General features: G+C 41.2%; 1 protein-coding gene across 17 annotated transcripts in view; it reads right to left on the bottom strand.

Moving 5' to 3' along the window:
- FNBP1 (formin binding protein 1) overlaps positions 1–16251 on the bottom strand; it is a 92471-nt gene that overhangs the window by 14722 nt on the left and 61498 nt on the right. For 5 of the 17 annotated variants that reach the window (XM_062640923.1, XM_062640925.1, XM_062640926.1 and 2 more), the window contains exons 7-9: positions 14911–15039; positions 13819–13965; positions 8524–8721 (exon numbers count right to left, since the gene is read on the bottom strand). In XM_062640923.1, the coding sequence (XP_062496907.1) occupies positions 8524–8721; positions 13819–13965; positions 14911–15039 (474 nt within the window). Of the gene's footprint in view, positions 1–1302; positions 1405–6986; positions 7170–7553; positions 7581–8523; positions 8722–13818; positions 13966–14910; positions 15040–16251 lie in introns of all 17 variants that reach the window. The other 12 variants (XM_062640911.1, XM_062640912.1, XM_062640913.1 and 9 more) reach the window with 5 other exon arrangements.

The following is a 16251-nucleotide window of genomic DNA, read 5'->3' as shown; positions in this document are numbered from 1 at the left end:
GTTCACGTAATTGCTTTAGCACTCCTGTGAACTTTAGCATAGACATGATCAGCACAAATTGAGATCCTTGTACATATAGACAGACAAGACTTATGGTGCAGAATATTTACCTATGAAGCACTCTATAAAAGGCACAAATGTATGCTACATGCGCTAGTTGCTAAACACTACTCACTCTAAAGGCACTACATTACTGCGAAGAATCATCTGCATCAAGACTATTCTTTTGCTGTAAATTCAGCAAATTTGAAAGGGATTATAGACACTCTATGTCAAATTCTTATGCTGTTAAGTATGACAAAAATAGAGAACTTATTAATAGCATTTCCAAATAGTAACATCAGGGATTGTTATAACCAGTACAAATAACAAAGCAGATCGTAGACTGGAAACAATGAAATGCTGAAATAAGTCATATTCACAGTTTTCCATTTCTGAAGTGTATTTGTAATTTTACATGACAGTGATTCAGTTTCTAGAAACAGACAGACGCAGAGTGAAAATAAATCTGCGTTAAACACTAAGGAACTACTCTGGCCCATTCTGTTGGGTTTTCACAGCCAGAAACCTCCTCACAGCTCCTGGGAGAACAGGGGTATCTTTCCCCTGGATGATCAAACAAGTCACATTTCTGCAAAAGGAACAAATCCATTTCAAGCTGTCAATTTAAAACAAGTCTAGCTTAGTCTTGAAGGGAAAAAAAATGAGCCTAAGAGCCACAAGCTTCAATAACACATGAGAGAGCATGAAAGCCAGCAAGTCCATGTGTTATTGGACAGTCACGGACACTAACCTCACTTACAGAACACAGGCTGAAATCAACCACTGGACTTCCACACAACCAAGAGGTAATTTTCTTAGTGGGCCTGTAAAAATCTCCCCACGTTCTGCTTTACTCAAGATTTAGAGGTCACACATCTTGATTCCATGAACTATCATCATTAGAGAGTTCAAGGAAAGTCCCAAAAGCTCCACAAACAAGGCAGCGTCACTGCACTGCTGTCAATCAGGGGCTGGTTCATGGTGCTCAACTGCAGTCATGAAATACCTTGGAATAAATGCCTGGAACCTGTTTGTAGTACTTACTCTGAATTGCACAGGTCCAGCTACTAGAATTTTGCCAATTTCAGCATTTCTAGGAATAGCAGACGTATCTTTCCTGCACGTAACACAGTCAAGCTGCCACTTGCCTCTTGCCAAATTCTCCTTTTTATCTTTTACCAAGCGCATTTCCACAGCACACGCTAAGGGCGTTGTAAGTGGGGTTAGCGACTGTGTAGCAACTGTATGGGCTGATCACACCATCCATGGACTTACAACATATTCCCTAGCCTCAATGGCACACGTGGGTGTCCCTAAAGTCCTCTTCATGAGCTCTTTGTGAATATACAAAGACTGTGTCTGCTGGCGAGTCAGCAAGAGAAAACACACATCCGTTACACTGGAGACGAGCACAGCACCTCTGGGTTTACTGCTTCTACAGCAAAAGACAGCTTTGGCCTTTAACAAACCTTTAAGTGCAAAGTGGAAGCTTCTTAGATATTAAGAGTTTAGCATTCTCACAAAAATCAGAAGATACAGTGATTTTAGAATGGCTTAAACACACAAGTCAGAAAACGTCTCTCTTTAATGACAGCACCCACCAAAATATCTTGGGTCTTGGCACGGATACATAGCCTTAGGTTTGACTAACAAGTATTCCCAGGGGCAGGGAAGAGAGCAGGATGGGGGGGTGTGGTGTGGTTTGTTTGCTGCTTCTGCAAGCTCACGGACCAAAGTCGTGATCACTCAGGCAGACCAACAGCTGAGTATGGAGGGAGAAGACTGCACAGCACGGCACAGAAGGGATGGCAAGGGAAACTGTTAATGTTAATGGTGCAATGGAAATAAAATCGTGTTTTAATGAAGTCAACAACTTCCACTAAAAAGGAAACCACAAAAGTTCCTCCATGTCCCTTATGGAACCATCTGGAAGCTGGGACTCTGATAATGACAGTAATATCTGCATCTCAGCTCCCAGACCCATCCGCTCTGCTTAATCACAACCCAGTCTCCGAGGTAAGGGGGAAAAAGACACATCATATCACACAGAATAATTCAAAGGTGTAAGTTCTACCCCTGGATTTTGTTAGTTCAGAAGTACTGCTCTTTAAATAAAGGTGCTGATGTTACTGCCGCTATAGCAATAAACCAAAAGAACAAAATTAATATCAACTAGCAGAATACAGAGGGGTTTTTTTTTGTCCTGAAAAGGAATTAGAAAAAGCAGAGCAAGCATAAATGAAATTATAACTTCTGGTGGTTCCTCATTTCTTGACTTTAACTTCCCTGAAGAGACAGAAGTGTTACACTATTCTATTCTGCCTTTTTAAAAAGCTATTAGAAACAGCGCTCACAGAAACTGTGTAAAAGAGATTTTTTTTGTTCCCCTTTTATTTCTGATGCATGACAAATGCTGTAACAGTTTTAAGGTATTCTCTGTAATGGACATTTCTGCTGTTGGGGTTAGAAGAAAGAAGCTTTGAGGGGAGTACAAAAAATGTGATTAGAAAACCAGAGACACTGTCAGGAGTCTGCACCTAAATATGTTAAAATTGTTATTTATTATTTATTTTTAACAGACTAGGATTTCATATTGGCAGTGACCACTGATACTGGTATTGGCACCTCTACACTAACCTTGCATCTGTTGTAAATTGCTCAAGCATCTGCTTCCTTCCATGAAAACAAGTTTCACTGGAGTTTTGGTTTGGAAGCCAAATTAAAACCAGAGCAGGCACAGAACAGATTACTAATTATATAATTCATTTCAACAGTCACCAGTGATTTTTCCACTTCAGCTTCATAATTTCTCTTTCCAAATGCAATGCTAGATGCTAACCTGATATTTTATAAGGAAATTACTAAAACATACTGTCTCTTCAGACACGTTCTGATCTCAAAGATGCCATGGGAATCCATTCACTTGTTATGTTTCAAGGACCAATTACAACGTGCAGTTCTGCTGCTGGTATTTATCCACGTAAGCTCTTAGTATCTACTGCACTTGTTCACATTAAATAGTTCATTCACTTATTCCTTAAACCAGTGTGAAAAAGGAGCATGGTCCAGTTTCCTTTGATTTTCTGCTTTTATAGGAGTGAAGAGCTCGGTTATCAACAAAGCCCGGGAGGACTTGCTGCTCAAATTGGTTGAACACTCTAAAATCCTACTTTGAATGCCTTGTGGCCACCTTTCCTGCAAGGTGTCTGGCTGGAGGGGAATTCTGCCTCTGAACAAAACCAGCAGTGCAGAAAGTATTCTGAGCAAATGAGGTTATTCAGGGTCCAAAGCTCCGTTACACTGTGCTGTCCTGATGGCCCCCTGCATGATCTTTCCAAGAGCCGCTTCACTGATGTACTTCTGTACAGAGCAAATGTTCTTTGTAGAGGGCAGTTTCTCCTCTATGTCCTCCTCATTTCTTTGGTAACATCACAATCCAGTATTTATAGCATGACTGCTCGTGCTCCTGAGCAGAATTCAGATGCTTTTGCATTTGACAGGGGGATGGTAAAGAACTGATAAAAGGGAATTTCATAAAACTTAATTTGGTAAAAGCAGAACTGACAGTATTGTGTAGCTGTGCTGAATATCAAGCAGGATGTATCAACCACCTCAGCTGAAACAAATGCCAACCACTCCTTTTTCATCTGATAAATTAACAGGATTTGGCAGTGATTCTTGATTTATATTTTTAACTGCTTAGAATTACTTCATTTTTAACAGTCATAGGGCACATTCATGATCTTTTAGTCTGACCATTTGTATGACACAAATCACCAAGGACCTCTGAAATGGGAACTTGACACGTTTTCAAATCAGACAGAGCAGGCTGCCAGGGCTTTGCAGCCTCTCCTACTCTGTATTTCTAGATGAACCAAGTGGACTTAATTCACCCCTCTGGAAAAAAGAGACCATCTGAACACTGTGCTCCAACTCCATAGGATGAGTCAGGCAGGAAAAGTATTTACACATACAAACATCCTGGTAACTAGCAGGGGAAGGAAATGAACTAGAAAGAGCACAGTGAAAGGTTTAAATGAAGATTTAGCAATAGCTTTTCCCTGCCCATTTTCAATTAACTTCTCAGCAGAGATTTGAGGGATTCCAGAGAAAACTACAGGAAATTGTCATTACTTCACCTTTCAGACCAATATGGGTATGCAGAATTTAAGACTTGCTTGGACTTCTCAGATCATTAATAAATAAGACAATAGCCTTGCTTCAGGAAATATTAAAGCAAATAGTTATAATTGCTTATATGGCCAAACACTCACTACATCAGAATTTGTGCATTTGAAATACACACTTGTGAAGTGCCCATGGAACTGCAAACTAGTGTTTTCCAATCACGGTTGAAATACCCAGCACCCTCTTCACTATTCTGCTCTGTGAATGGCACTACTGGAGCACCAGATCATAACACAATCACCTTCAGCACTGTCTTTTTCTCCACAAGAAAGTGCCACCTGCCCACCAAGACAGCCACTACCTGGCACATCCTCCAGGTCTGCTGCTGCAGAAGCAGAACTGAACACTTGTCTCCCCCCATAAAAGCCACTGAGAGAAGATGCTCTGAGCCAAACTGCAACTGAGGGAAGGAGGTAAAACTTACAGAACCTGCCTTTGGACAACTTAGAAACTTCCCGCTTCCCCAGTGAAATGTGATGGTTTTAGGTTCTGAAAGTCCCAGTACATGGCAATTCCCTCAGAAACAGCAGAAAACCACTCGATAGAAAACATCTTTCTTTCCATGTACTGTCTGTAACCAGATGAGACAATGTTGTTTACAGCAGTGTTCTCAATTCTTTGTAACTAACCACTGCAGTTCCCCACTGAAATCAGCTCTACTTTTATGCAACTCCAGTCCTAAATGTCAGTGCAGTCCCTGGAGCAGAATTTGGGCTTTTTAAAGTAATCACTTCCTTGCTGTTAGTGTCTGCTCTGAAAAACCTTCTAAAACACTGAACACTTGCGTCTCCTTCCTGTAATTTTTTTATAGGAGGAAATAATTCTAAGGACCTTAACCCAGGAGTCAAAGCCCTGCTATGCCAGCACTTTTTTAATGGTGCATGTGCACAATGTGCAAGGTTCTGGGATGATAAAAGTCATCTTTTTGTTTGAAAAATGGACTATTTTATCTCAGGAACCTGTCATTTTACTTACTGCTTATGAAGATGACCAAAGAGAACAATGAATTCAACACAAACACTTCAACATGGGTTTACCAACATAGCCACAGCTGCTGTCAGCAACAGGAACAGAGCAGCTGACCCAGGAAAATTGAGGCCACACTTCCTACACTATCAGTGGCAAAGGAGGCAGGGACACTGAACTTAGACCAGTGGTGATGTGTCACAAGATGCTGATCTAGACCCAGGTGAATCCCCAAGGTCAGCCACAGAGGCTTTCAGCTTCTTTGCACTGTACAATGCCTAAACAAGCATCTAGCAGGAATAAAATCCAAACCCTGATACCCTCAGAACATCTCAGCTGTGGCTTGGAGCTTGCCTAGACTGATAAAGGTTTTGCACACAGAACATAACAAACCGTGTGCATTGTAGCACTGGGAAGTGAAAGTTGGTTCAGAAACAAATAAAAAAGTCTGTGGACTTAATGGAAAAAAGCCAGAAAAAGTACGTTCTGGCCTACAATTCTGCATGCTAATGTGCACAGGGAAGGACCATGGAACTTGACTTTTTCTCCCTGGCTTTGCTATGATTCATCACAAAGTTTATTGAACTCTCAGTTAATGTCTTTCCTCCACTGTTTGCAGCTGTTACTGGCTATTACAAGGTTTTCAACTTTGTACTTCAGCAAAGATAGTTCATTGGTACTCAAAGGGTCAAGAATAAAAACTGTGGGGGGAAAAAAAAGCATTTAAACCCAATTAGAAAAAGAGTTTAAAGAGCATGGCAGGAATTCAGCTTTTTCATGGGCACTTTTAAAACTGTTTAACCTGCTGGCTGCTCAAGGAGGCCCAAAGGCAGACGTGACACACTTGCTGAGAAGCAGGATTTCTTTGGCTCTCTACAGGAATCAACTCCAACCTTCCTTTCTTGTTCAAACTCACGCTATAGGATGCGCTTAAGGTCCTTGAGAAGTGTCAGCCCCAAAGATTTAGAGCCAACTGCAATGGAGATAGCTTCAGGGAACGTTAAATTTGGTCCCCCCTCCAATCTCCACCCACATGTAGACCTGGGTTACAATATATGTGTACCATATGAACAATTTATTATCACCTAGAATCAGTTCATCTTTCACATCTTATCATAAGACTCAGACTGACTAAGCAAGCTAACATTGCAGCACTCGAAGCATGAGCTGACACCAAGTGTGTGGATCAGAAGTTGCTCACAGAAGCATACATGGCCATAAAATACAGGGGAGTCATCTTCCTACTACTGCAGCAAGAGGTGTCAGATCATTTCAAGGAAATGCTCCAATTTGCACCAACTGCAGTTGGAAGAAGTATTCCCTCATTTACTCTTACCCTTCTGAATCCACCCTGCAAAGAGGAAAACTTCTCACATTAAGGCAGACAACATGCAGCATCAGGATGAGAGTAAACCTCAGAAAGCTGCTCCTCCACACCTACTCTGCCAGACATACACAGGTCTACCAAATTAATGACTTCGACTTCTACATGAATATCACTTAATGTTTAGCTCTTCCTTCCTTACTTTGGACAATCCCTCCTCCTCCAAAAACCCAAATGGGTCATTTCCATCAGCAACTGTACTTTTTGTGGTTTCACTGTGGGGGTTTTGACTAAAGATGGCTTTATAGGTTGGGATTTCTTGGATTTGTCTGCATGTTATGATAAAACACAATGGATTCATTCACAAAACAAAACAAGTTTTTACATAACAGAACGTGCAATAAAAGCGCAAGAAAGAAAGAAAGGAGAAAGAAAAAGAGAGAGAGGTATCCAGAGGAGAACTTACCCCACGCTTTAGGCTCCTGAAGCAGTGGATTTTGGGTTTGGAGGTCATGAACTCGTTGAAGCGATGGGAGAGGGGTTCCTTTTGCTGCTTGGGAGACTGGGGGCCGTTGGGAACAGCAGAGGGTGAGGCAGAGGCAGGGGGAGGAGGAGGGGGCTGATGGGGGGATGTTAAAAGGGACATAAGCTACGTATAAGAGATGGAGAAGTGATAGAATAAAAACCAAAATAAAAGGATAAAACACAAAACGAAAATAAGCATCAAAACCAATATTTGAAATCCAGAGAAAAAAACAATTAAATAATTAAATTTTAAAGGCCATGGTTCAAAAGAGGGGGGAAAGCAGTATTTAAAGTTGTGTTAAATGAAGAATGCGATAAATGAAAGTTTTAGTAAGTGATGCAACAGAAGAGTAACGCAGAAGTATTTTGACAGGAAGCTCATGCAGACTCTTCCATGCAGTGCTATCCCCATAAACTGCCCTGTTCTGCTCTGTGGACAGCTCAGAATAATGCATATGGATAGAGCTTTCAAATACCTGAATTTAAATGGATCAGATAAGGAAGGTACCTTAGTGCCCAGTAGCGTTTCTATTATCTGGAAAACAACAAACCACATTCCTTCCTGCTTCCAAATCATACCTCAGCAATGTGTGCATCACACTTCACTTTCACAAATGATTCTATGAATTTGCTCAGGAGCTAGTCCTGGGTTTTGGTTCTGGCTACACTGATGTAAGCCCCAGAAAGCAGAGTTCTCTCTTATACCAGCACAACAGGAATGACCCATTCAAACAGGCAGACTTTTTGACTGTAATTAGAAGTGGCTTGGTAAGGCTCAGAGCAAGGGCGAGATCCAAACAATGAAGCTACTCTGGGCTTCCACCAGTGTTACTTGAAAATTGATTCAGTCCATTCACCCTGAGACGTTCTGGTAACCCCAGATAAATGCTGCCATGCATTATGGTGTAAAATATGACAGTGAAATGAAAAAGGTTTAATGGATACATAAGTTAATATGGTCCTTTAAAAAGTCAACTGCTCAGTTTAGTTATGCTCCATTAGTTGTGCTTTAAGAATGAATCGTAACAATTCCTTGTTCCCAGCCACCCAACTGAACCCAGTGCACAGACTGAAAAGATAACGCAAATGAAAAGCTAAGGAGAGTTTTAGAAGTGTCAAAACAGTAATGCCACATTAAAGCTTCCCAAAACAAGGTTAGTTGGCACACATGGCACTAGGTAAGTGGTATACAAGTCCTTCTCCGAGTTAGGAACAGAAATGGACCATGGCAGAGACGTGACAACTAAAGTTAAATTAATATAAAAACTGCAACATAATTAAAGAAATTCTACAAGAAGAAAAAAATTAAAGATATAAAGAAACCAGAGACTACAGCAAACACCATATTAAGACATCAGTTATTTACTTTCTGAGTCTAGAATTCTCTTTAAAAACCATAACTGCCAGGGTTACTACACAAGACAGAAGTTATTGACTATACACATACTAGTATCAAGCTCAGGTTTGCAATTCAGTACCTTATTTTTCTTGATGAATGGCCATAACTTGCCCTTGGATTTGCCACCAAACTTCGGCTCAGACTTCCCATCCGCTCTGGAGTTGGAAAGGCTGGATTCCGAGACAGTCCGCTTCATCGGCTGCGTGAAATCCTCAAAGTCAACGTCTCCTGGGGGCTCAAACCCTGATTTAAAGGCTTCTATTACCAGCTGGGAATCCTGGAATGGGACAGATCCAGAACAAGCGTGAACACCTCAGGTGACTGCTGTCATCACATTGGTGGCACAGAAACAGTACAAGGACACAGAAGTTTGTGCGGCAACTGGGCCTCACAGTGATCAGTCTTACTCCTGGAGCGCAGGATCAATACAGGGCTCTTCATCTTCTGCTCCAAGATCAGGGCACTTTTCTTGGACCTATTTTGACTACCATGATGTGCTTTAAGAAAAGCTAACCCAGGCAGAGCGCAGCATCCTACCAAAACAAGGCACCCTAATGTGTAAAATTTAACACTCCCACACAAGTGAGAAATGCCATCAAGAACACAACCACTACCCCAGACAGTTTCCAACCTATGCCAGTCAGAACATAAAAGGCTGCAAGCTCAGTTTCATAACAGATCTCTAAATAAACAACTATCCATGGAAGTAAAGCAGGTGAGCTTTAGTTTAAGCTAGTCCATCATTCCCCTTATGAAACTCTAGTCCATTTTGCAAAGGTATTGCTGGGACCAGTCATTACCCAGAATATCAACAAATAAGAAGCAGAGGAATATGGCCTATTTAGGAAAATATTTAACACATAACTATCATTAAAGACAGGTCATTGTAGTTAAATAAAGGTGATGCTTAGAAGGAATGAACTCGGGTCTCCTCTCTCCAACCTTCCACTGAGCTGTACAACCCCTGAGCCTGACCACAACCCAGCAACGGTTTCATTCCCCTTGTTTCATTCCCAACACAAACACAAAAAATTCTGACACAAACATCTCTAAAGGGTTTTTTCATGTCTACTGGTGAAAATTACTAAGAGCTTATTATTAACTCTATTGACTAGAAATGCAATCCAACTTCAGAAAATGAACAGATAAAGCTTAAGTGACTCACAACAAAGATTTAAGGTATAGAACTGTTGGGCACGCAGCTGTAAGCAAACCAGTGGAAAATCCCAATCCCAGCTCCTGAGTGATCACACTGCCACAGAGTGACAAGCTGGTGTTTGAGAACTCAGCTGCAGTTAATGGCAGGAGTTTCTCTCACAGACTTTACCTAACAACTGAGCAGTCCAGCACCTTGGAACTCCAGGCACTGTCAGTAAAGCCATGTTCCCTTTGGCACCTACTAGGAGTGCTAGATGCAAGCCAGACACATACTTGATGTATACTGTGTATAGTGGGTTTGCTCCTTTTTTTGACAGGGAAAAAAAAGGTAAATCAAGGCAAGAACAATACACAGCATTTTTCAGGTCTACAAACAATTACACATAAACGCAAATTCAGACCTCAGCTTGCCAAATGCATTTAAGTCTAATGGACTCACCAAAGATACTTTAATATACTTCTCATCTACTTGACTTCTTGGGAAGAGAGCTTTTTATGTTATACAGCTCTAACAGTTTACTTCCAAGATCCTTAGAAAAGCTGTGCCACAGCACACAAATCTCTAGAGGAGCATCACCACCCTGTTCAGATAAAAAAGATGAGCTTGTTTCTTTGAGGGCATCTCACAGATTCTGCTCCTGGCCGTAGGTAAAACGCTATTCATGAGGAATCTAGTGGGATATAAACATATCCCGAGGCCAGGCTCCATTGAGCAAAACACAGACACCAAAAGCTTTGCCAAAGTCTTCATGGGATTACGAAGGAAATGAAGGTTTAAGATCCTCAACCTGTCAAGCACACTGTGAAACTCATACACAGCTTTTAGGGAGGTAGAACAACACTTTCCATTATTTCATCCTAGTTTGACACTAAAACTTCCTGAGATCTAAACATTTGGAGAGATTTTAATAACAGCCATGAAAGCAAGCTGAAGAAAGAAGAAAAGAAACTATAATCATACACAGTGTTATATAAAATAGCCTATTGGTATTTTATCCTATGGAGCTTTTCATTTTTTCCTCTTAATTTTAGTGTTCCTTCCATTTAGCCAAAACATCCTTCCACTACAATGGAGTTAAAAATAACCAGCACACTCTATATATCACAGAGATAATGTCATAACAGGAACTCCATAACAGGAGTTCCATAACAAAGGAAGTCCATAACAAATTAATTTTATCTGCTCCTAGAGCCTTCTGCACAGGTTCACCTAGCAGTCACTACAGCTTACCCTTGCAACATGACCTCTGGGTTGTCAGAGCTGTCAGAAACAGGACAGGAAAAAGAGGCATATTTATAATGGCATTAAAAACGCAGGGCTAACCAGGATTCCCAGCTAAATCCAGACAGTTTTATGGGAATTCTATACACTTCAGTGAGAGCATAAGGCAATCCTATTAACACAGTTGCAAATTCAGTTATAAGCCTGAAAGATGGGCTGTTTTGCAAGCAGACATGAGGCTTTGTAATATTTAAGCTGCAGAAAGCATAGAAGTATTAAATCTGTCCCATAGATCATTCTGGTTCTTACACTATCCAGTGGAAGAGAGGCCCTGGAAGAAAAGTGATCTTCCAGAATCCCGCAGCATCTACAGACGGAGGGAACACAGAGCTGGCCATGGAAAGGAAGCCTATTAGCAGCCTGCACTTCCAGTTTCAAAGCCCCTACACAAATACATCCTTCCTTACTATTGTACAACACAATTCTCATGCTAGAAACCACAGTGTATCACTGGAACCCCACACCTTCATAGACAGGTGTTTATAATGAACCTAGCCAAAGCTAAAAACTCATTATCAAAAAGCTCCACGATACCTATGTGAAATGCAAAGTTCTGCTGCTCTTATTTTCTTTTTCCTTTTTAAGCAGTTAATGCTTTACCATCAGCTGGTAATATTCTACTGACAGTAAAAAACACTGCAGAACTGAACTTGCAGTTTCTTACATCCTTTCATCCAGAGCTGACATTTGGTACATGAGGTAGGTTACCGGAATTGGTGTTTCCTCCAATTTCTTACTTTTCCTTTCTTACCAATACATATATATTAGCTGTGGTTGTTCATTTAACGCCCTGGTGTCTGAACTGAAGTTACTGCACAAAGAGCAGAGCTTTCATTGAATCTCTCCCCTTCTTCAGTAGCTCTGTATGTGAGAGCTGGGTAGAAAAAGGGAAAATAAAACCGAAGTAATACCAACAGCTAAATAAGAACACCAAATGCATCACTGCCTTCTGTCAGTGCCACAGTGTCAGACCTTATACATTGCCAGTTTGGTGATACTGTAAGTTTGTTTATGATTATCAGATCCTGGAGATCTCCTCCCAGCTGGGAAACACATGTCTGTGTGGGCCAGAGTTTCACACAAAGCTTTTCCTGCTCAGCAGGCTCTTGGTTTTGCTCACCATTGTACTGGCTGTATTATCACCAGCTGTCCTTGAATTCAACTTTCCTGGAATCTGACCTCATTTTCAAGGCTGACTAAAGCACAGATCCAGTTGATTTTTCCTATGCAAAGCTTCTCAAGTTTGAAAAGATGAGTGAGTAAAGGAGACAACCTCCAATTTGAATCTTTCCAGGAAAAGGAGAAACTTTCCTGATGGGAGCCTAAGAGAGCCCAAACTTGCCTCTTCAAACGTTAAGGGGTGAGATGGGAAAGTCCTGCTGGAACACTCTGCATTAGTGACAAAAGCAGCATGTTATATGTAAATATAGAAAATGCAGCTTTTAAATTGCTGTGTGCACCTACAACCACCTTTATAAAGCAGAAGGACCTCCTGTTCTGGAGATAAAAAAAGTAATCCTTGATGATATTTAAAAAACCATAATCCGTTATAGACAGAACTGGTTTCCAGCCAAAGTCTTCTAAACCCTTTGTAATTGTTCAAATATTACAAATTTAGTTAAATACACTTTTGTTACCAGGGTGTTTACAGGAGATCAATGCTCAAAGGCACCATATTCTACTGTCATACTGGTGCACAAGAGGCATCAATCTGACTTGTCTGTGTGCAAGAGAGACTAATTGGAACATAAAATTCACATTCAAATACCCAGCTTAAGCCTTGTGTGGTTTGCCAAGAACTCACTTGAAGATTCAGGCAGAGTATAGGTTTAGGTATGAATCTCCCCAGTATGATTTCAGCACCAAAAGCTGTACCTCCAGAAGTGTATGTATGTTGTTCTAACATGGGAATCTGTGCCCCAAATCCCCTTCTCCCACCCTGAAAAGGTAATTTTCGGATTCTTTACTTTCCTAAGCTGCTCTCTGTGAGAGCAATTGCTGAGCAGAAAGCAGTGGATTAATTTCAGAACTTCAGCCTCAGGCCTATGCTGCCAATTAATGGCAGTCTCCAGGCTCTGAGCACTGAATAGCTCAGAAAAGATTCCAGTGAAAGAGACGTATGGGAAATGTGAACAGCCAGCAAGACACATGCTGTTTGTATTTGAAGCACTAATGTGATCCATGAGAAGGGCTGAAAGAGCAAGCAGAGACTTCATTTACAAAGAGAGCACATCACTCTGAAAACAAAATAGAAAACACATTTGCCCTTGTGGTTACTGTACATCAGGAAGCTCAACTGAACTCTTTATCGGCCTTTTTATCAGGAAGGCTTCTTTTTACTCCCACAGTGATGTCCACAAATCAAGATTTATGAGAGCTCGTTTACAGATTGCTAGCATACCTCAACTCAGCAAAGAGATCTCACAGTAAAGCAGACATTTTGAGAGTTGTTTGCAATAATTTATGTAGTCAATACTTTAAATACCTCCACTATTATAAACCTAACTGGAATGAAGACAGTTCTGCAGCATTCAGTTTTCTGACTATTAGAGATAGAATCCTCTGAATAAGAACTGATGATTAGTTATCTGGAATTATGTCCACCATCTTCCTTATTCTACACAGAAGCCTGATTTCCAATTACAGCACTTCAGAAGGGCATTATCCTAGTAAAAGTTAAAAATATTGCTGGAAGGAAAAAAAATAGGTTGAAAAACAAAAAGTGTGGCAGTAGAAGCATTTCTGGGTGTTAAGCAGATTTGGGAAATAATCTGAGCACATCCTGCCTCAGACAAAGCATCTTGGGATGAGAAGCTGTGCTTTGTTTTAGTTCTATGACTATAAAGTTTCTGTGCAGCAGCCTGGACCCGGGATTTAAGTCTCCATATTGTGTGATCAATAGTAAAGATGAAAATCAAGAATCTAAACACTTACATTCTTGTGATCAATTGATTCTGCAGCCTTTGTTATTTCATCCAGACATTTCCCAATGATAGGGATCACTTGGCGGTCGACCTCTGCGAAAGTTTTCATGGATTCACCTATCCTCACAATTCTTCTTTCCTCCATCTCTTGTATTTTCTAAAACATCGCATTTCATTCAGATCAAATATCAAGAATAACTTCACAATTTCAACCAATTTTTTTTACCCAGAATCCTTTAAAGTTCATGGTTTAAACATACTTGAGAACAAACTAGAGCAGCTGTTATCTCAAGACACTTGGTTGAAAATACCATGAAGCAAAAGGAGGTGTCTATTTAACTTAGGAGGTCCAGTTATAAGAAAACGTGTATTTGCTATGCAAATATCAATCATTTGATATCAGATGACAAGCATGTGAGTTTTTCTCCCTTGAAGAGGTTGTATTTTCCACTTCTGATGCTCATTAACCATTACAATGGAACAGTCATATAGAACTTCTGCTGTACTACATTAATCTTCCTTTGTTCAGACAAGCACAAACTCAGACTGTCAGTCATTGTAAATGTGACGGCTTTGTTCTCTCTCTACAGTCTTTCTTTAGGTCCACTAAGACATAATTGACATTAAACCCTTTGACATTCACTACTGCAGAATTATTGTGGTTTATATTTAAACATCTGTGAAGTCTGACGTGAACACAGGTTGTAAAGGGCTGTGAGGCTTTACAGATGTAATGATGCCCAGCTGACTCCTGCCCCAACAATGCAAATAATGCTCTCATTCCCCAGCTGCATGGACACGAGTTTAACAGAGCAAGATTGTGAGGATTCCAAAAATGACTGTAATCTGTTATGCCAATTCAATGTCACCTTCCTCATTTATTACTGATTAGTTGGTATCTAGTCTAAAAAAAGGGGACAACCTATTCTACCAAACTCTCAATTTCTTGGGCTGGCAAATTGCATGCAAGATTTGCTAACAGTGACCAAAATCACCAAAAAGGAAAAGACAGGGTCATAGAAATGAAGCAATATGCAATATGCCCCTCTATTCTTACCAAAAGATTATGAGCTACTTTATGAGCAGTGCCAGGGACCCCTACCTGGAAGATGTGTGGTATGTGTGTGTAGTAATGGTCATGCTGCTCACTGTTGAACTTCTGTAGAGTGGAAGAATACTCTGCTTTGCTGTCTTCTGCCATTTGATGTCGCAGCTGGGCCTGCTGTCTTGCCTAAAGAAATGCCAAAAGAAACACAGAATTTATACTACATGGAAAGAGATTGCATTGTGTTACTCCTCATCTTACTATCCTTACCAGTAGACAGCACAGGAACGTTAGCATATGGGTCTCTGAACAGTTCAGCTTTTGGTTTACTCGTGATTTTTTTAAGCAGTTGATCTGTATCTCATCCCTGGCAGTGTTCAAGGCCAGACTGGATGGGGCTTTAAGCAACCTGGTCCAGTGGAATGTATCCCTGCCTGTGGCAGGGGACTGGAACTGGATGAGCTTTAAGGTCCCTTCCAACCCAAACTACTCTATGATTCTATGTCCAGCATAAGCCTGCAGTGTGCACACTGCGGCTGTTCTTTTCTTGGTTTACAACACACTGTTTCCACAAACAACCTCTGTTCATACTGCATGTAACACCCAAGTTTGCCCCTTTTCTAGCCCACTTAACAGGCATACAAGTCTTGATGGCATCTGCTTTTTGTTAATAAACTACTTACCTGTTGCCTAGCAGTATTTTGGGGGAAGGTCAGTGCCAAGAAACCGACATGGTTTTGTGTCATTTCACATAATCATGACAAAACACCTCAACTCAGGCTCCCACTGTGCTCTCTGCAACGTCCTTGATTTGCACTTCCTTGAACAGCGCTGGCATGGAGCACACAAGGAAAGGGGAGCCTGAGGAGCAGCTGAGGCACAACTCCCTCCCTATTTTTACCCACACGGATGATTTGCTACCCAGCACAGCAGAGCACTGGGCTATTAACCTCACTTCTTTCCCTGGAACAATCTGTCCCTGAGTGACCCTTTCATATATTCAAATTCCTCCCCTTTCAGTTCTGTTTCCCAAGGCCTCTGTTATCTGCTTTACTGCCCAGCTTTACTCCCTCACTGCCTATCCCATCCGTTGATTTTAGTTGCCTTTTGCTTCCTTGCTGTTGGCCTTCATACAGCGACTCTTCCTTCTCCTCCCTTCCTACATCTTCATTCTCTGGCTGAAGCTCCCCTCTTTCCCACTTCCCATTCACCCAGCTGGAGCTGTGCTCCCACCCTGCTCCCTGTCCATGTGCCCCATGTCCAGGGACCAAATGCTTGCTCCAACGAGAGCTCTCTCATTGACTGCTGTGAGCCCAGGACTTGGCTTTGTAAATCTAAACTATCCTGAGTTCACACTCAGTTTTCAGGCACCCACCCTCCATTGCCAACCTAGCCTTG

The sequence above is a fragment of the Pezoporus occidentalis genome, unplaced genomic scaffold (genome assembly GCF_034315485.1).
Source record: "Pezoporus occidentalis ecotype Australia unplaced genomic scaffold, CSIRO_AGI_Poc_V1 ctg68, whole genome shotgun sequence".
Taxonomy (NCBI): domain Eukaryota; kingdom Metazoa; phylum Chordata; class Aves; order Psittaciformes; family Psittacidae; genus Pezoporus; species Pezoporus occidentalis.
This window is presented reverse-complemented; position numbering and strand designations above follow the sequence as displayed.